Source organism: Paramormyrops kingsleyae, chromosome 12, assembly GCF_048594095.1.
Source record: "Paramormyrops kingsleyae isolate MSU_618 chromosome 12, PKINGS_0.4, whole genome shotgun sequence".
Classification (NCBI taxonomy): domain Eukaryota; kingdom Metazoa; phylum Chordata; class Actinopteri; order Osteoglossiformes; family Mormyridae; genus Paramormyrops; species Paramormyrops kingsleyae.
In genome coordinates this window covers 19,796,553-19,817,522 of record NC_132808.1, presented here as the reverse complement: position 1 = coordinate 19,817,522, position 20,970 = coordinate 19,796,553, and the positions used below count along the sequence as shown (strand labels likewise).

The window sequence follows — 20,970 nt, the reverse complement described above, 5'->3', positions numbered from 1 at the left end:
AAATGACATATGGTATCAGCTGAATACAGGGAATAACTGTGGTGAGAGTATATTGTGATTTCAACTTGAATTACCTGCCACACTGATGGTCCTGCCAGCTCAAGTACTGGGATATGCACTCTGAGATGACACTATTGCTCTTGTGATGTCACAGGTCCAGCAAACACAGACATAATACGACAGACATTACTCTGTATCACCCCTGGGTTACACTGCAATAATATCTTTGCAGGTGCTTTAGCAAGTTATTCTTGTAGCAAACCGCATTATGCGTTTATGCAGTGGTGTATTTTGTAGAAGAGCAATCTGTCTTAAAGGCCTTTGCTCCTGGCTACAGCAGCAATTGGTCTGTGGGGATTTGAACTGGTTTGAGTTTTGGCCACCAGCAGCAGACCACCTGTTCGAGCCACCAAGACGACGAGGCCGTTTCGTTGCCCTGCCCTTGCTATTTTTAGTGATGGGTGCTGCTTAAGATTCATGAATGTAGATGATCAGTCTTGTAGCAAAGATGTGCCAAACGTCCAACACCAGAGCTCGGGGAAAAAAAACGTAGCAAAGTCCTTCACATGTCCCTCCGAAGCCAGAGCCACTGAGACGGCAAATGCAACCTGACAGTTATTCCAGCCTGACCCACAATTAGAGAGACGAGGGAATTGAGAATGGGGGGGGGGGGGGGTCTTACCTTCTCTGGGGGTTAACCCTTTCAAACAACCAAAAAAGTGCATGTTTCTTGAAGAACACAAGAACACAATACCTTCTTTGGAAGTATGCTGTATTTGTGGAATATTTAAGAGACACTTAAGCTTTAAACATATGTACTTTTAATTTTATGGACTTTCAGCGAGAGCAGTTACGATTTGGAAGTCAGGATCCACTTCCCTGTGCTTTTCGGGTGAAAGATTACATCACTTCCCTTCACCTGAACTGATGCCACGATGCTTTACAATAAAGCACCAGAGGGTGGCAGCATAGGCCTCCTGTTTATGCCTAACCCTTTCCCACAATTCCCTGACATCACTGGGCCTCAGTGACTGTCTTACCACTTCCAGCATTAATTTTGGGAACTGCTCCATTTACGTTGTGTGACTTACAAAAACGCTTGTCACCTGTTTACGTTTTATAATTGTAAAAGAGCATACATAAGAAGCACCTTTGCCATAATTAGCAATCACACTGACATTAGTGTCGAAAAGACCACCAGGACACTGCCTTACACTTTGAAAGAAAAACAAAAAGTCATTTACATGATCATTTTTTTCTTTGTTCGGTGTGAAACCAATGTAAGGGATCTTTCTGAAAGTTCAGACTACTGTGCAATGATTTTACATGAAATATGCAACCACTCATGAGTGACTCATATAGTGACTGGTGGAGTCTCATTGTTATGCGGTCATAAATACATTTTTCACACTATAAGTCAGAGATCCTAAATGATGCATGATGTCAGCTAAATACCAGCTGTAGTCTTCCATGAGGCAATGGCAGGAGCCGAGAGCGTTGGGACGGACTCTTCCGGACTGCGGTGTACAGGTGTTGTCGCACGTCCAGCCGGCAGGTCTTCATCACCGAGGGGAGAGTGTCGCTGGCACCCTTGGCTGATCTGAGACGCGGCTTTGGCTTCTCGGGTCTCGCATTGCCTTACTCAAATTGTAGACATTTAATTGAATGCGATACACCTGTACATTAACAAGCAAGGCAGGCTGTTTTATCAATAACTAATTGAGAAGCATAAAACATTATTAACTACTGTATTACTACAACTACTGTAGTTTGAAGTGCTGTCAGTTGAATTATATGTATAATAGGTTCCATGCAGTGTGAGAAATACGGGGGGGGGGGGTCCGACACCCCCGATTAACCCATGAGACCCCCTGAAAGCCTCAAAAGCAAAATTTTAAGGGGGTCTCCAGATCGGTATTGCACAACAATAGGGAGATGGGGACCCCCCCCTGAATATTGATGGGTATTTCACACACTGGTTCCGTGCCTAGTTTGATAGAGAGAACATAGTTATCGATAGCAGAAAATATTATTTCTGGTTAAGTATACTGAGAAAGGAAAGAATATTAGACATGAAATAAACCAGTGTAACGCCTATCTTTGCAGGAACTCGACAAGAGTTACTCTCTGTCTCTACCCAGAAAGCTTCACTCCTCGTCCGCCAGCTCAGAACACGCGCTCTCTTCTGGCTTTCAGCCCCCGGAGATTAAAGTGCCATGGTGGGGGAAAGGACACAAGCCACCCACGCCCTGGGAAGCGGCGTCCAGGCACCCGCTGGGGCTGGTGGACGAGGCCTTCTCCTTCCAGAGCTTCCAGAGAGACCTGGCCTCCGGCATCTGCTCCGCCGCGCACCGCAAGTCGCTGCCAGAGCCCCCGGCGGAATGGAAGGCCAGGGTGTCCTACGAGCCTCGCCGGGCCGGCGGCGAGGGGGCGGGAGGCTGCCGCTTCATGCCCACGTGTGTCGCCTCACCGACCAGGAGCGTAGCGTCAGCCCCGGCCGCGCCCGTTCCCTACGTGTCTCCCTGGAGATGGCAGGCCCAGAGGTCCTCTACCGAGTCTGAGATCAATCACACGGTGCCTAGTCCCGGGCACAGGGGGGGCATCAGCCAGCCAGGCTACACATCCACATACACCATGCCCTGGAGACGCTAACCCAGCATGCACAATCTGCGAGGCCCACATACAATACCGATGGTACGACACGCGGAAAAGAAACTCCTCACGGGTCAAATGAGGTCACACATGTTTCTGAGCTCCACAGAGCACCTGAGGCTGTTATTTAGCATGTGTTTTACGAGGGAATGAGGATAATGATACAGATGAAGACGACAGATACAAGAGGTTTTGAAATGGATTGAAATGTCATTTAAGGACACTATGCACAATGATCTATGCATACGGATTGCAGTAACAGAAAAATATAGGATAGTTCAAAATCAGATGGAATCTCCCATTGATCAGATAAGGACATGAGAGGTTTTGGCTGGCGTCTGATTGGCATGCCAAAAAATGTAAATAATTTTGTAATGAATGGACAATGAAACAGAAATGTGCTTTTCTCAATAAATGAGGCAATGGTAGTACAGGAGAAAGGGGTTAGGGTTAGGGTTAGGGTTAGGGGCGAGCAGGGAAGTCAGAGGGCCAAGGAGAACCTGGAAGGTTCCGGAGACCCAGGACTTTATATGGGTCCTAAAATCAACCACCCCCAAGCCTGACAAAATGTACCAGACAAAAAGTACTAGCGGGACCATAGCAGGGGGATCCAAGGATTTATTTTTTTGTCATGGGGGTGAGAGTTTCTATCACAATTTTTCAAGCTCGTACATCCCTGCAACTTAATAAGCTCAAGTCGAACTCAGTTCTGCTTATATAAAATAATATGCTTGAGGCATCAGCACTAGTGGAGTAGACAGTAACTGCCTGTTAATCGTCTCTAGTACATAGCAAAGGCAGATCATGACGCAGCAACAAGAGTAGCCTCATGTTAACCTACTGTGACCTCTGTCCTTATTTGAATAATGGAAGATTGACAGGACACGATTGTTCATCTTCACTAACAATGATTTACAGACAGGGAGTCAGAAAAAAGCCTTGGTTTTTATAACGTAGAAGAGTGTAAATCGTAAAGATTGAACCCATATAACTACATAAGAATAACAGATAGATTTGGCCACTTAAAAAGATTGTCAGGAAGTGTGTTTTTTGCGAATGCATTCTTGAGTGTGTTTTTAATCAACAGAAGCAGTGTCTCAGATTAAGTCAGTACTGAAAACCAGCTCTGAACGAGATTAATTCTGGTAATTTTATGGTGGATGCAGTTGACAAAGCGAAGGTCACAGGGTTATGAATTAAGCGATTAAGAATGGATATTTAAAACATGAACTAAACAGATATCAACGAGAAAGTTAAAACCATCAGATTTCCACGTAGTGGGTTCTGCGTCTTCAGACGGAAATTACGTCTAAAGACAAAACGTGGCTTTCGAGAAGTGAAGTTTTGCTGTCATTTAATATGATTACGCTCTCTTGTGGTCTCCAACATGCAATGAGGTGTCATGGTAGTTTAAGTGTCCTTAAGAGTGTAGTATGTAGTGTGAACTGGACTGGGAAATGTGGGAAATATGGCAGGGGCAGGGGCGGATTAAGGTGCACAGAGGCCCCTAGGCTACAGTAGTCTGTGGGCCCCCCAACCCCGCCCCCCTCCGCGCCAATGGGGGTCCCCTTGCAGGCAGGCACACGTGGGGCCCCTAGGCTTAAGCCATATCTAGCCTGTGCGTTAATCCGCCCCTGGGCAGGGGCCAGGTGATTGGATGGGTTAGTGCTGGTCCACCCAGTAGGTGACATAGGTGGCTGCCTAGGGTTCCATTCAGTGAGGGGGTGTGGATTTGCGAGCCAATTTAACCGGAGGCCATGGCAGAGAAGCTTGACACATGATGGGGAGTGGGATGGAAGTGGTGTTATCTCAGGAGAAGCTGGACGAGCAGTTAGTTCTCTCGGAGGTTAGTCAGTCTTTGTGCTGACTGATAACAAGACAGCGAACGCTGGAGGAATTGCAAAATGACCATGTACTTCAAATTCCTTCAGTTAGTATTTTTTTTAGCATTTGTCACAGCGATCTCTGCATTTAACTGCGGGGGGGGGAGGTTTTAAAATCTTGCAAGTGCAGCAAAAAAGGACTTTACTATCCCCAGTAGCGTATTTTTCACAGCCCACTACCCATCATAGAATATGTTCTTATACATACAGTTTTCTGTAAAATCAGAACTTTAGCTTTTTGTGTTTTATTTAACGCGCATATTCCAAGGGGATTTTCTAAGGCAGACCAGCGGCCATGATTTAGATACACAGAGCTGTATGTTAAATATCGCTAGAAACTAGAGATAATTTCCTCGTAACACAAAGATTACAGTAATTATTAGTAAGTAATTTACATCGAATAGTATAATGTAATTCTTCAATAACGCTTCTGGTACATTTTGTATCGCAAGCTAATATTGAAATGCGGACGACAATGCAAATAGGATGTAAATCCCTTAACAGTCGGTATTCAGTTCATTAGGTTAAGTGTATATAAAATCATAAATTGTTCACCGCACATAATCTCTGGTGTACAAACCTGAGCCAACGTAAACCTCTTTAAAGCTAATACTTTACATTATTATGACCTCTTCGACCATATAATTTTAACACCTGGTCAAATTAACCTTGTTTATGTAACGAAATAAGCATGTTTTTATTGCATTGCTGGAACAATGACAGGAAAACGTTATGTATGAAATCAGCTTGTTCTCAGTAAAAATGCAAGCTTTATTGTAATTCCAGGCCGTTAAAATGTTTGCTTTTTATTGTCGTTGTTGATTGATGTGCCACGATGCTTTATCGGTGATGTATTTATGTTCTCCTTCCTAAAGCCCTTGTTGGACACGTACATTAATTGTATCGTTTCTGTATTGATAACAGTTGTGTATCTTCACATTAACTTTCATACCATTCATTTGAGCTCTGTGTAAGAAAACGTTTATGAAATGAATTGCTTTTCAGTCGAATGGTGAACACATTCCTGCCAAGTTTTTGTCTTTTGTGCATTTATCTTCTCATATTAAAGCTGCCCTCGTTAGTTTTTATGCTTTCCTGGAGTTAAGTATTTGAAGGTATTACAGGAGTCTATTAATTTTAATACGGTTTTGACCGCTAACTAACTCAATATGGATTTAATGATTTTTTAAAGGTTCGCTTTATATTATTTAATGAATTAAAGTGTTCAAATGCCTTTGACAGTGGGATTCAATATTTAAATATATTACATCATTGTTTTTTACCTGCAGTCTGCTGTTTTCCAGCTTGTTTTAACACGCGCCATACTATTTCTTCGGTCCATGCAACTTTAGCATTTAAATCTGCAGCCTAACCTTGGCTGAACTGTTCTTAACGCTGGTAGTGAGACCGTGACCTTTCGAGTCCGTATATGAAAGCGTATATATTTACCAATCTGTATATTTTGTGCAAAAAGCAGTTGGTCGTTCCAGGTTTGCATTCTGGTGTATCTTAGTCATAATGAAGAAAGAGATTTTTTTTAAATTGTTTGCACAATTTGGTTTCACCCCTATTATTAAACAGCTCGCTTGCAGAAAAATACAGTGTATAAGTAGTATTGCCAAACTTTATTAACAAGCACAATATGGTAAATGCCTTATAAAGCAATCTATTTTGTGTTATGTGGTTATTGCGTGATTAAACGTGAAATATTTTAACATTAATTAACTATGGATCATATGACTGCAATGTAAGTTTCCCACAGATGTTTTTTCTTGTTTGGGGAACCCAGAACTCTATAGGGGTCAAGAAGCATGAATCCCGATTAAGATAATTATCACAATTATAATATCTAAATTTGGTGAATAAATGTAACACTTTATGATCATTTACATTTTGCTGCGATTTTAAGTATAGTCGACTGCGCTCTACTACAACACTGCACAGCGTATCGTATCTAGTTAATGAATGAAGTCGTAAAGTTATTTACATCGCAGCAGATGCAATCAGATTCTGCGCTAGATAAAATTCGGCCATATGCCCTGTCTAGTAGCTACAATCTCAACTGCAGGTGAACTGCAAAGTGGTAGGCCTACTACACCGCATTCATTAGGCTATATGTCATGATAGGCAGTTAAATGCATAGTCCATAAAAATAACAAGTGTTCATTGTGGACTTAACCTTGTTCATTAATGTTAAATGTGTGTTTCAATGGCTGTGTTACGGTACACATTTGCCACTATGCTTAGAAGCAAAAGATAAGGCAGGCCTAATTATCTCTGTGAGCACCGTAACAGAAACTACAGAGCGATTCAGTGGCATTAATTCCTAATTGCATCTATCTGGTTTGTGAAAAATCATAACATTTTTTTCAAACAATAATTTCAGTTTTAATATTACGAGACAAGCCCTACCAAAACTACTCAAAACCCATATTTTCCCTTATGATTTTCATTGTAATCTGGATGTCAAGTATAAAAAGTGAAGTCATTTGTAAGGTAAGAACAATAATTATTTCTTATTACGGTGCATATACTTGCCCTCAGGTTTGGGTCAAAAATTATTTTATGATTGACATGCTGATATTTGCCCTTTATTGCATTACCTGCCCATAGATAGGTTAGTCCTAATTCGGTATAAAGCAACAATCAATGCATTGTCTCTGTCAGCCGTAAACCTATATAATACAGTAGGAACACAACAGCCAATCCCTCGGGTTTAAGTATTTCGTGAAGCGCACGTTGCACATTTAAAAATCTGCACGCATGCAGCTCTTTACTTATAGAAGTCAGCAGCTGCTGTTCATGCGAGTGAAATTGACGCTATTCTTAGCATCGGGCTACGTTCTGTGCCGTTGAGTCACCATAACCCATCGCCTCCGATTTAAACGCCGTTTCTTCGCCGTCAGCTCTTTCTCGTACTTACTGCCAGCTTTGGGGGGGCGGGTACGGATGGGTTGAATGAAAGGCGACACCGGCGGCACTGGGGCTCTACAAACGCATGAACTCACTCCTCTTCAGAGAAATGTAAATCTGTAAATGAGGATGAGTAAATCCAATTTGAGTAAATGAGCATGACTCATTTTGAAGACACATCTGTTTTTTGTGTTTTAGGTTTCCATTATTATTATTACTATTATTACTATTATTATTATTATTATTATTATTATTAATAATAATAACAATAATTGACAATAATATAATTTTAATATATTGTTATAATATTGTTGTTAACAATAATAATATTATTATTAATAATAATAATAATAATATAGTGCTGCTTAAAATACAGTAAAAATTAGTTTAAAGCACTTGCAAGAAGAAAGTTCTGTTTTTATTTGTCTTGAGTCATTGTAATAGTTTATAGCCGCTGCTGTACCTGGAAAATGAGTCGCATCAGGCAAATGGAAAAGTGTGTCAGGTGTTGTATGTTATTTTATCAAACGTCTTCTCCAATAAACCGGACGGACTTGATGGTCAACTAAATAAACTTGGCTTAATGACATCACTGAATATTTGCGCTTATGATTCAGTTATTCATGTTGGGTGTGGAGATAGAAAAGTCCTTGTCATTACATACTGTATACAGGTTATGATTTGTCATTATGTGAATTTAAAGATTACCGTAAATCTTATACTAAACTAAAAACTAGGTGGAATAGTATATAAAATGTTATAAATCATCGTGCTGAACCAGATTGTATAACATCTACTGAATATATGCATTTTGTTTCATTAATTTGAATTGACTGGGCCAGCTAAGAGATAGATAGATAGATAGATAGATAGATAGATAGATAGATAGATAGATAGATAGGCAGGCAGATGATTTCCATGAGGTGTACATATTTTTTCACAAAGAAATAAACATCTATCTATCTATCTATCTATCTATCTATCTATCTATCTATCTATCTATCTATCTATCTATCTAAGAGATAACATCAGGGCCCACTTCATCTCAGGAAAAATGGAACGGTTTGTTACAGCCAAGTGTCCATGCTGATGTCAGCCTGCGGCCCCTGATAAGTTATCCTGCCCCCGCAGACACTGCACTGCTGCCCCCAGTCTTTCCCTTTGCATGTTCCCTGCCCCCGCAGACACTGCACTGCTGCCCCCAGTCTTTCCCTTTGCATGTTCCCTGCCCCCGCAGACACTGCACTGCTGCCCCCAGTCTATCCCTTTGCATGTTCCCTGCCCCCGCAGACACTGCACTGCTGCCCCCAGTCTTTCCCTTTGCATGTTCCCTGCCCCCGCAGACACTGCACTGCTGCCCCCAGTCTATCCCTTTGCATGTTCCCTGCCCCCGCAGACACTGCACTGCTGCCCCCAGTCTATCCCTTTGCATGTTCCCTGCCCCCGCAGACACTGCACTGCTGCCCCCAGTCTTTCCCTTTGCATGTTCCCTGCCCCCGCAGACACTGCACTGCTGCCCCCAGTCTATCCCTTTGCATGTTCCCTGCCCCCGCAAACACTGCACTGCTGCCCCCAGTCTTTCCCTTTGCATGTTCCCTGCCCCCGCAGACACTGCACCGCTGCCCCCAGTCTATCCCTTTGCATGTTCCCCGTTCTCCATGTTTTCACTCATCACAGCTTGTCTTATAGACTTTGTGCAGCCTGAAGCGCCGACTTGCGGACGCAGTCCTGCCAATGTTCGCGCGAGACAGGAGCAGACAGGATTTTTAGTTCAGATAATGCTCGTTTGTTTATTTCTGACTGACTGTATCCAGGCACTTGGGTAGCTGTTTACTGTGAACCTCTTTCCTTTCTACTAACAACCACAGGAGGTTTTGTTTCCTCTCATGGAAACGTTCAGGAGGTCACCGTTCCATCACCTTCCCTTTATTATCTCCCGTATTAACAACATGCAGTATATGGACAGTACAAGACTATTACAACAGAGCTGTAATAAGCTGGTAACATTTGTTATTTTAGCCAGGTTATTCACAACTTATGAGGACCTCCAGTACAATTATCTTATTTGCTTAAAAATGTAACACAAGGTTCTGAAATCATTTTATTAGTGAAGAAAAACATTTTCTCAACAATTTTACAGGCGTGTGACCCTGACCAAGTGGATGGATAGATGGATGGATGGATAGATGGATGATTGTGCACAATTATACACAAATAAGACACAGAAAATCAAATTTCAGAGATTAATGATGTTTACATTTCATATTACATTATCTTTGGTTTATTTTTAAAATGTTCCAGAATGGACCAGAACGTGCAGAAGCAGTGTAGCCAGTCCCCAGTGAGATCAGGCTATTTTAAGGCCTGACCATCATATTATCAAAGTTGTGCGTGTTTTAAAGTTTTAAAGCATTTTGAACTTATGCATGGTAACACCACGTGGTTGACACGATTTTTGTGGGATTTTATATTATTTAAAATCTTATGTGGCCTGCACTACATTAGACTGACTAATGTGACTACGTCACTCCCAATATAGGACTTGGAGATCCTTAGGAATATATCTACTGTTGGGCACAGAAGGTCCCGCTGAGAACAATATGAGCAAAGCTCAGGAGTCACCGCTGATTTGCAAAGAACATTTTATTTCCCATGTGATTTAAAAGTCCAGACAAGACTGATGAGTCAGTTTCGTGCCAATGTGCGAATGTGTAAATTCAGTGAACTGAAATCCTACAAATATTACAAATCCTTCCAAGGAGTCATGTTTACTCTTCCTGATGAGAGTCAATACTGTTAAACTGCTTGAAAGGGAAAAAAGCAACCAAATAACTCTATATCTCTCTATATAACTTGAGCCTCTCAAATAACAACAGTTTTGTACTACTTGCAAAAATACAAAAAAGAAAAAGCAAATGTTTAAGCGCACAGCAGACTCAAATTATTCCGCTACGCAGCAAAAAGTAGAGACACGTCCCACGAACCAACAGGGGTTGAGACCACACTGTAGCTAAGCTGCATAACGTCTGTCATGCTCCTAAAACATCACAAAACAGTTCACTAATAAAGCTCAGCAGGTCCAAATGTGACAAACACCCCAATATTATATTCAAAATACACTTATAAATCAATAAAATCACATTGCACCAAAATCCATTATCCTTCCTTACATCAGCAGCTACCTCTGAGATAAACTGAATCACAATAACACATTATTATAATTACACTTTTAAAAAAGCCACTGTGACCTTGGGTTGTATGCCGTCACCACCTGAAATATACCTAAGAATACACAGAAATTAACTTTAAGCAATAACACAACAAACATAAGTCAACATTAGGCCAGCAATAGCCAAACACTCCAAATACACACACTAGAATGCAAGAAAAACACTGACCCCTTCTCTGCCCTAGCGTGCCACTCCTCAGTCTCACACTACGCACCTGTCTCCGCACAAAAGACTTCAGCTTCTACAACACATTGGTTACAGTCACTCTCCTTTTAAAATATAAATCTGCCGACGGCCCACAGATGGTAAAGGTGCCGTTTTACAACACATTAAAAACTCTCTGCTCGGACGAATCCCACACATTGACTTTTATTGTGTGATTATTAAATATCACAGTGTTGTTGACGTAAAGCCACAAAGAGCAGAAATGCTCGTATCCAAAAATGTAATAAGTGCTAGGGGCATTACATAGCCCGAAAGGCATCTTACGAAACTCAGTCTTCAGCTACCGGAAACTACTTATAACCTGCACTGGCCAAATTGAGTATGGAAAACAATATGGTTCCAGAAAGGGGAATAAGAGACTCTATTGTTTGTGGAAGAAGGAATGCATCTTTGGTGCTTAATTACATATACTGCCATCTTTTTGGACCTCCAAAATAGGAGAGGACTGTAATAACTTGCCCACACAACTCTAAGGACTCTTCAAGAAGAACAGTAACTACTATTGAGAAGGATGGAAATTAATAATATTGGTGATCAGGAATCTCATCTAACGTTGAATTTTAGAACACGCCAACCTTCCCTCACTTATACTGTACCATACTTCAGAAGGAGAGCCTTCCCCTTTTGCTCTTCTTCAAGACTAAGATTGGACTAAGAAACATCCCTCAAGTCAAGGAAACTTCTCTGTGCAAGATTCTACACTGCCAGATTCCTCATATGTATCAGTATTGTATTTTCGGGTAACTATCATACTGTAAATAACTCTCCTAATATATGTCTTGGAAACTAAATAAATTGAGTCTCTACATTCACAACTAGCACTGGAACGTCCTTCTCACACTAATCATAAAAGACCCCTAGATACTATATGACCATCTGTAAGCCTACCATTAGTGGACTCAAAGCAGACTGAAGGATGTTACCGAAACCGTGTATGTGTGATGCGGAGTATCTTTATGGACCTAACATATACAGCAGCATGCCTTACAACCTTAACCCTGGCTGCACCTCAAACTTATAACAGTCAGGGCTTCTGTCCAAGCTACACATGCAGGATGAAGACGGGCCTTGTGAAACTGTGTGAAACTATGCTGATTAAACATTTCTTCATAACTCTGAAACACATTCATCTCAAGGAGGGCAGGAAGCCCCTGACTTCCTACTATTGATGCATGTATCAGAAGAATCTTTAACCTCCAAAACACCCATATGGGGAAGAATCACACCCAAGACTTGGATGTCAAGCCCCAATAAATGGTTTTAAGTTGCAGACAGTGGTACTCCTGCACCTGCTGCAGGTCTGAGAGTGTTGCAGAAATAGACTCTCCATAATCATCGTCATCATAGATTAAGTATCGAGCAAATAGGAAATCTTATCTTTTCATCTCAACTTCTACCATAGGATGTGGCCTTAATAATTATGTTAAATAATTAAGGGGCATACAGTAGGTAAGCCCTTAGCATCCTCTTCTGGTGGTGACAACGTGAATTACATCTTGTACTATCTGGTACCAAACATTCCTCACCACCACTTAATCACAAGCTATAAGTCTGTCTCCACATGCTGCGCAATGAGAGGATTCAAATTCTCAAACATACTTGTTACACTCAAGCGCCTTTGAAGACATAAATCTGCAGCCCAGACACAGATACTAAAAAGTGATCTTTTATGAAACAATAAAAAGTGGCTACAGGTGGTTGTTAAACACGTATTTCAAAATAAAACTACATACAGAGCAGACATGTACATGTATATATAGCTGACAAGGGCTACAGGTCTTGTGAGGACTACTTGTCCAATGAGAATCAGGGGCGATTGTGGGGGGGGGGCAGGCAGTCCCCTGTGACCACATGCATGGCCCCCCCGTGGCCCCCGAAAATGTGTATGCTACTTGGGTGTGTAATATGATTATTATTAGTATTATTTACATTTATATGTGTGGGCTAAAATTTTGTGCGCTGGGAACAAGCGAAACGCAAACGTAAAAGCATTTTCTTGACGGACTCAACGTGGCTGCATCTGGTGGCCGAGTCGCTTCAGTTGGTGAAAAGCGAACTTAACGACAGAAGCAAAATAATCAAAACAGTCTAAACAAGAAGTCAGAGCGAGACACATATTTGTAAAAACTGTAAAATGTGACTGCAAAGCACTGCATAGAAAACTGATCAGTTTTCAAAAGTGTCTTTTGCTTTTTCAATGCTGGCAATTCGGTGTTAGTAATACTTGGAGGACATTAAGGTGAAATGCATCTGGCCCCCGTAATGGAACAAATAGCCTCAGTCTGCCCCCCCCCCCCCAGTTGAGAAGGGCCAGAACTGCCACTGATGAGAACAGCTCCAGTGGCCATTCCTCACATAAAATAAATGCCAACGTGCTTATTGTTTCACGTAGAAACGTGCATATTGCTTGGCTTTATAAACCTTTAGCAATGGAACTTTAAGGATTGTACTGAAGCCCTTATCCCATCCTGTGGAGGGACATTCTAATCCTATACAAATAGTAGATACCAATGTTTCAAAATCAGTGCCTTGGCTTGAACTAGGAATTCTGCCGATGTTGCACAATCAGAGTGATGTTTCCGACTAAAATGCCACCGGGATACATGACCTTGCAACTCCACTGGACTCTCTAGTCTGACACTGCATTTGCTTCAAGAAATATGCAGCTCTGGAAGTTAAACCATAAGGTGCTTTTAAAGGTGACTGATATTCAGGTACATAATGGAGATAAGGAATCCACACCAGAGTTCTTCGATGGCTTCTGCTCAACGTTAACTGTTAATTCACCTCACTGTTTTAGGCGTAAAATTCTTAACATCTTATGTCTACTTTGTCCAGCCAGAAGGCTTCCACAACACAATGGGTGAACGTCTCTCTTCGAAAGCAGTCAGATGTCATAATGAGGAGCGCTCAGGGGCTGCATTTCACCTCTATCTCCAGTTCGTCTACCGCGTGGGACAGCTGGTTAGAAGTCTATATTTAGTCGGTCGATGTGAGATACGTACCAGTGCCCACCCCCTCGTCTGCCATGACACTGGGGAGTGTGTGGACCCCATGAGATCAGACCCCCACCCCTACACACCCACCTAGCTTCCCTTGAGGACACAGGAGGCATCTGAGGAGGACAGGAGGTGTCTGCTGCTTCCAAGCAGTCCCATCCAGGTGCCCGCTGGTGCATTTCTGAGGTATGACCTTTTTGTTTAGTTATACATTTGTTTATACTGTGTAATCAGCACTATGCAATGAACAATGAAGCCACTGCAAAGATTTCTTTTTTAAAAAGAGTTACATTATTAAATATTATTGCATCCTTTTTCCCCACTCTAACAGGCGGGATATTTTTGTAAGTTTACGCTGTGAAAAAAAGAGTTTGTCTTCATGCTCTCTTTCAAGGTATATCTTGCAAAGGTCTCATTAACAGTCAGTTATGGTAAAATGTGAATATATTAGCCCTGGCTACGCTTTACTTTGTCTGTTGTGCCGTAACATTTCTAATAAGTTCATCCTACTGACAAATTTTTGTCTGCATGTTTTGAAAGCACTGAATCTTTATGAAACATTGTCCATATAAACCTGGATGATTCAAACGTTCACACAATTTAGGAAAGAGAACCTATTCTGTGTACAATTAAGCTGTATGGAAGTACAATAGTTCCATCCTATTCTGTGCCTTAATGGATTTAATTCTAATTTTTCTAGTTTTAATTCCAATGTGATTCCAGTGCATCCTGGCTCTCCAGCAGCCCTAGCTGTGTCATATTATTCTGTTGTTCTGTCCCTCCCCAGTTTTTAAATCCCTAGCTGTGGTTCCTCTAGTCTTGTGCACCTTACCAAGCCTCGGTGGGGCTGTCCTCTCACGGGAAGTTCCCAAACCGAACACCATCAGCTAGCATGTCGTTAGGGCAGGGACTACGCACCTCATCCGGGGCTTGTTCCGCAAGACCCCAGGGATGAGATCCTCACTTGTGTTTGCACATTTCGAGGGGAAGTTTTCATATTGGGTCGCTCTATATTAGTGGGAGTCTCCTCCTAAGAGTCAACATGAAGGGTCATGCAGAACAATGGAGGGGAACGGAGGTCCCACACCAGACCGTTTACAGCGAAGCAGCTCACAAATTTGGGTGGCAAACAACCCCAGTGCCACTGTGACACTTCCCCTGCCAGGACACAGGTGCACTCCAAGGTTATTTAAAGGGAAATGCCAACGCAATAAATCTCCCAGCTGAACTCTGACGACTCCGCGTGGACACGTCCGATCGACGGCGCCCCCCACGGGGGACGAGCTTCATTTCCGCTTCCGTGGGCTGGACCCGTCGTGCCACACGCATCCTGTGCTCTTGCTTTTTTTTTTATTCCAGGTTCCCCCGGGGGGGTGCCATGTCGCAGTACACCATGATGTCATCGCAGCAGAGGAAGGCCCAGGCGGCTGCGATCTGTCGAGAAGTCCGGGGCCCTTGCGGTATAGTGCGACTGCACGCTTCCTGTGCTGGCATGCATGGTGGATGACAGCAAGCGTGCACACGCGAGTGCGCGATCCCTTGCACGCACTCACACACGTTTTGTCATGAGCCAGTCTTCAAGCCCATTGTTGCGAGTCTCTCCATAGAATTTGACATTAATCAAATATTTTATTACTATAAGTCAGTGGGAGAAACTAGCACTAGAGTAGATTTAAGTATTTTGGTGGTTCTGCTGCCCGACTGATCACCTGTCCAGTGCCCAAAGCCTCCAGGGAACCAACTGGCTCTTTTGATATTGATTGCACTGTTAATTAAGGCCAGCTGGGCACTCTTTTTTGGGCAGATTTTTTTTTTTAAGTTGTGTTTTGCCAATGCTTTTTGAAGTGAACTCGGTAGTTCATTTGCTGTAGTTTGCATCTCTAATGAGCTTAAATTACTTTGAACATCAATTTAGTCTCATTTACCATTTAAATGCCACCCCTTACAATCTGCTGCGCTACCTATAGTGAGCTGTCTTTTTGTAGTTGTCCTTCTGAACATCTATTTCTGTGGGAGGTCATCTATGTATGGACATTGGGAGTATCCTAAAGACCCATGACAGCTGTGGGGCACTCTGAAGGGTAGCGTTTCAGCTTTTGCCTTCAGCATCACAAAGGCCGGGTCATAAAGCAGCAGAAGCCAGGGGGAAATTACGCCACGAGAACAATGCGTTAAAAAAGGAAAGGTGATGAGTAGCGTCTAGCTGGCTAATGACGGAATGCTAACGCTAGCAATTTTTTTTTTTTACGACTGTCTTTGTCCCTGCAGAGGATGTGATGGACCTGGGGAGAAAGGTCAGTGCTCCTAAGGAGATAATGCTGGAGGAGCTGTCTCTGTCGTCCAACAGGGGCTCGCGTCTGTTCAAGATGCGTCAGCGACGCTCGGATAGGTACACCTTCGAGAGCGTCCAGAATGAGGCTGCCTCTGTGACGCAGGTGAGCAAACCCGCAACTGCCCCCCCCCCCACCCCCGCCATGGCCATCTCCTGCTATCTTCGGTGACCCCTGGCGGGACGGGCGGACGGTCGCAGGATTAATGCACCTGGCGTCCTTCCACCGTCCTCCTGCAGTCAGCACCCAGGCAGCCGCCAGCGAATCGATCAGTTTTAGCAATCCTGCTGGCCGGACTGTATGTGCTCTGGCGAGTTCACCTCAAAAACGCTTTCGCTGGGTCTCCTTGCCTGTCGTGTTATAATGAAACTAAATTATTTCCGGAAGGTGCTCAGAACTAAGATTTGCAGAGCGTTTTGCCATCTGTTGTGAATGACAGGATATCTCTAAAACCTATTTGGGTTATGATATATATTCATGTGGACTTCCTCTTATCTGGTTTTTCGTCTTCTTGTTTTTCCTCAAAGGCCGGAGTAGTGACGACAAGTAAATGCAGCGAAACCAGCGAAGCTCCGCTCACTGCCCCAGATGCGGAGACTTCGGCAGCCCAGTCAGCGAACATCGCCCCAGGTACCGAGCTGCGTGAGCCCAGGTTGGACCCCCATGCTCAGAGTAATTAGAACACATTCTGCCGGGTCAAAGTGACTCACTGGATGGGCGGCTTGGCTGCTCTGACTCATGTGCAGCCTGGAGGCCCTGGTGTTCTTGCCGCGCCGTCAACAAATGCAGCGTTCTACTTTCCAGCAGTATTCACGTCAGTTAGATATCGCTTCCATGATGTCCACCTGGGACCTGCAGAGCCTTTTTGAGGGGGGTGCAGGTGCTTGACGTGGGTGGGGGGAGGGCATCTTGGTAAAATTTGCCGACCAGGGGGATCCCCCTTGGCAAACCAAAATTTGACCAGGTTGCAGTTTAAGTCAGAGACCAAAGAGGAGAACCCGCCAGCTCAAAAGGGAAGCAGGACACTAAGTTTTGGTTCTAGACTCATTATAACACCTTCATGGAAACTTTCTTCCGTGCTGTGCAAGGTTTAAAATAATACATTTGATGCTAGAAATGTATGAATCTGTGCCTGTTGGCGTCAGTGCAATCGGTTTATGAAGGGAAGACCCCAGAAAGGTTGGCATAGTGCAGCTGCCACCTGAAGAAGGTCCCCCTGGGCACCTGGCATTTCCTCAGATGAAGCGCTCCCAAAGCCCAGGAAGAGGAAAGCGGAACAGAATGCGGAGCCAGATGTAAACAGGGGTCAGCAGAATGCTGTCGCGCCTTTGGGAAGAGTCCGCATATCACATGGCACTCTGTTCTCTCCCGGCGCAGGAGAAGCCCGGAAAAAGCACGACGCAGTGGAATCCCTTCTGCCAACGACCGCGTAGCTTACTGTTACCAAACGGGTACTCTTGGGGTGCGCTGTCCCATGTCGTTGGTAAAATTTCTGTTTCCGGCAGAAAAGATCATCGAGGCAAAAGAGCTGTTAGTGAACACCCCCCCCCTGCCCTCCCCCCCGCAGCCTCACTTATTTTACACTGTTTAACTGAATTGGGCAACTTGGGTGGTCAAAGTTCATTAGCCAGGATAATGAAGGGGCATGATGACTGAAGAACAGATCGGTGGACATGAAGATCCTATTATGTCCTGGGAAATTTCTAAGTAGCTCAGATCATTTTCAGGGACAATTCAACATATATTCAGATATTTTCTATCTTTGATTTTCTCAGTCACAGTGCAAGCTGTTATACAGTATGTGCATTTTAAAAAATTGATTGCACTAGTCTGGAGATTTGCATTATCATTACTAATTACCCTAGGCCATCTAACCTCCTCGCTTCTACATCACGCTTTGCTCATTATCTGCACTAGGCCAGTGTTTCCCAACCCAGTCCTCGGGGAACCCCGGACAGTCCACGTTTTTGCTCCCTCCCAGCCAATCAGGAACACCCAATACCTGGTACAGGTGCGCTGGGAGCAGAGAGGAAGCAAAAACGTGGACTGTCCGGGGTTCCCCGAGGACTGGGTTGGGAAACACTGATCTAGGCCATTACTTTATTTTATTTATGTACATACTTTTATGATATTGATAGTCTTGATTGTTCTTCTTGACATCCCAAAGTAAATTCCTTGTATATAAAAGTTCTTGGTGATAAACACATGATTTTGGTTCTGATTCTGATTAGTCACAGCAACATGAGTAGGTGGCTTCTCACCTAGGTTACGGAGCACCCCTGAAGGATGTCCCACCAGAGAGGTTCAACAGCACAGCCGTCCCAAAGTCCTATCAGTCCCCCTGGGATCAGGCTGTGCTCAAAGACCCCTCCCTGGCTGACACTTTGAGCTCCAGTTATCTCACCCCCGAACCCCAGACGGAGGTTCCAATGTACAAGAGCTTTAACAGGTAATGGTTTAAAGTCCATAATGGCCCACAAAGGCTTTGCAGACTGTGTAGAGGATGTGCCCGCTTGGGACAGATTCAGGTATTCCAGGAATCGCGAGCAGTCATACAGGTTTCAGGCAAGCCATCCGAATGTCATGTGACTTGCACATGAAACATGATGATGATCAGATGAATTTCTCATTACCTCATGAAAACAAACAAAGGCTGAATTGCAGCACGCCCAGCACCTCTGTTGAGGAACGGTGAAGCCGACTATTGGTTTAGAGTGTAGAACGTTCTGAACCCGGCTGTAGAGGGGGGTGTGGCACAACAGGGACAGTGTCGGCACAGTCACGTTCCAGGCACATGTCAGGACTGGGCGCAGTGAGATGTTTTAGTAAGGTGAGACCTTTTAGCTTTTGTTAAGTCGGAAGTGAGGCACCCAGATTTGTGTTTTACTGCTGCTCATTGGGAAATGTGATGGGCCATTAATAATGCATACTACATTCCACGTTAGCCTGAAAATGAAATTGTACAGTTATTCAATATGACATCAGTGTCCACCTTACTGTAATTTCAGCAAGGCTAAATGTAGGTGGGTGGGGGCCCCTGGCCTACAATCATTGTTGGGGCCCTACCTAAAGTGCTGTCGTAACAACCAGGAAAAAAATGTAGGGCCCCTTACAACTCAACCCAACTTAGCCCATGCATAAGTCTGTCCTTCAGTCTATCCAGGGCACTGCTAGAGATTTTGGGCCTCATGAAAGCATATCATATTGGACCCCCAACCCAGACCAATCCAATTATGTTTTTTAGAGCCCCTGTCACTCAGGGGCCCTGGGAATCATCTTAACTCCCACCCTCCCCCTTTATGACTCCTCTGAGTCTATATAATGTTTTGCATCCTGTTTAACAGCTAAATCAGTGTTTGCCAATCTGCTCTTCAGGGACCCACAGTCAATCCATGTTTTTGCTCCCTCCGATCTAGCCAGACAGTCCACATTTTTGCTCCCCCCCAGCTCCAAGTCCACATGGACTGAGAGGGAGCAAAAATGTGGACTGTCTGTGGGTCCGCAAGGACTGGACTGGGAAACTCTGTCTCTTTAAATTTCAGGGTTGCTACGCCGTTCGGCGGATTTGACCGGGCCCCCACAGTGCCAGCTTTCAAAGCTCCAGAGCTGGACCTTCTTCTAGAAAATTCCCCCCACCCGTGCCCAGAGCTTCTGAACACGGCGGCAAAGAGACCCACGTTCAACAGGTCGGCCCTGGGCTGGGTAGCTAACACCTCCCCCCCCACCGTGATCCTGCAGCCCATGACGATCCCAGAGTCGGACGACCTCTGACGTGATGATGTGGCATTGCCTTAAAGCCGTCACCACGGGTCTGTAGAGGTGTACCTCTAACTTAGCTACAAGACGTGATCACTGATAAGCTAAGATGACTGGCCACCTCAGCAGAGTGAAGGTACCCTGAATGCTTCTAGATCAAAAGAACAGGGCGAATTAATTTGATAAGACCTAAGGATTTTGTGTATAAACGTAAGAAGGCTTGTAAATACAACTACATCATTACTGACAAGTGTTAACCCCGTGATTTGCGTACTGCATCATTTTTATTTATTAACTAATAAACAAGCATCTCTGTGTTCTGTAAACTTAGTTTAACAGATCTGCATTTAACGTCCTAGAATGGTGACTTTCCATGGACTAATGAAAAGGATTAAAAAGTCAATACACAAATTAAAAGAGCCTGCTAATCACTGATATACAGTATGGAAGTTTACTATTTGGTGATATAATGTATAATAGCAGACATTTCTTCAGCATTAAAATGGTAGAAATGTTTGACTGATAGTGGTGTAACATCCATCCAGAGTTGTGATGTGGACAAACTTTTAGTGATGTGGGGTGTCACCCATGATGACACACACTGCAGTGTCTATGTGTGTCTGGCACGTTCTGGAACACAGAGGGATATACGCCACTGAAACTCCTGTGTCCGTCTTTTCTATTTAACGCCCTTCCTATTCCACCCAGGTGAGGGGTCAGCAAGTTTAAATCTCACTGCTGCACTGTACACTGTTCCCTTCATGCGGGGCTTTTCTACTGTATTACATGCGAGTGTCTTACTGGGGAATGCTTTCGATTTTTGTTTTCCTCCTTAAATGGCCCAGCTGCAGGATATCGCCATGGAGACAGTCAACCTTATTCTGGTCATGATGTAGCACTGGAGGTCCATACTTGGACACAAACTCCCCCACTGTTACTGCAAAAAAAGTACTGAGTGGGAGTAACCATGGGCATCTAACGA

The 20,970-nt window shown here is 43.8% G+C and overlaps 2 protein-coding genes across 3 annotated transcripts in view; both read left to right on the top strand.

Moving 5' to 3' along the window:
- The window catches only part of synpo2a (synaptopodin 2a), a 33,775-nt gene extending 25,730 nt beyond the window's left edge, over positions 1–8,045 (top strand). Inside the window, exon 5 of one of the 2 annotated variants that reach the window (XM_023794305.2) lies at positions 2,197–8,045. In XM_023794305.2, coding sequence (XP_023650073.1) covers positions 2,197–2,652 — 456 coding nt within the window. In that variant the 3' untranslated portion in view covers positions 2,653–8,045. Of the gene's footprint in view, positions 1–2,106 lie in introns of both variants that reach the window. The other variant, XM_023794304.2, reaches the window with a different exon arrangement.
- A 5,873-nt stretch (positions 8,046–13,918) lies between these two features.
- Positions 13,919–20,504, top strand: LOC111834709 (myozenin-2-like). The gene is made up of 6 exons (XM_023794295.2): positions 13,919–14,088; positions 15,262–15,362; positions 16,171–16,337; positions 16,760–16,862; positions 18,498–18,681; positions 19,775–20,504. Exons 2-6 carry the CDS (start codon positions 15,281–15,283, stop codon positions 20,001–20,003), a joined length of 765 nt encoding a protein of 254 aa, XP_023650063.1. The 5' UTR covers positions 13,919–14,088; positions 15,262–15,280; the 3' UTR covers positions 20,004–20,504.
- The last annotated feature ends 466 nt before the right edge of the window (positions 20,505–20,970 follow it).

Bases quoted from the DNA above. Each gene is read 5' to 3' on its own strand.
- LOC111834709 (XM_023794295.2), top strand. From the start codon at position 15,281: ATGTCGCAGTACACCATGATGTCATCGCAGCAGAGGAAGGCCCAGGCG. The intron at 16,863-18,497 runs GTACCGAGCTGC...CTTCTCACCTAG, and splicing joins GTCAGCGAACATCGCCCCAG to GTTACGGAGCACCCCTGAAG. The intron at 18,682-19,774 runs GTAATGGTTTAA...TTTAAATTTCAG, and splicing joins ATGTACAAGAGCTTTAACAG to GGTTGCTACGCCGTTCGGCG.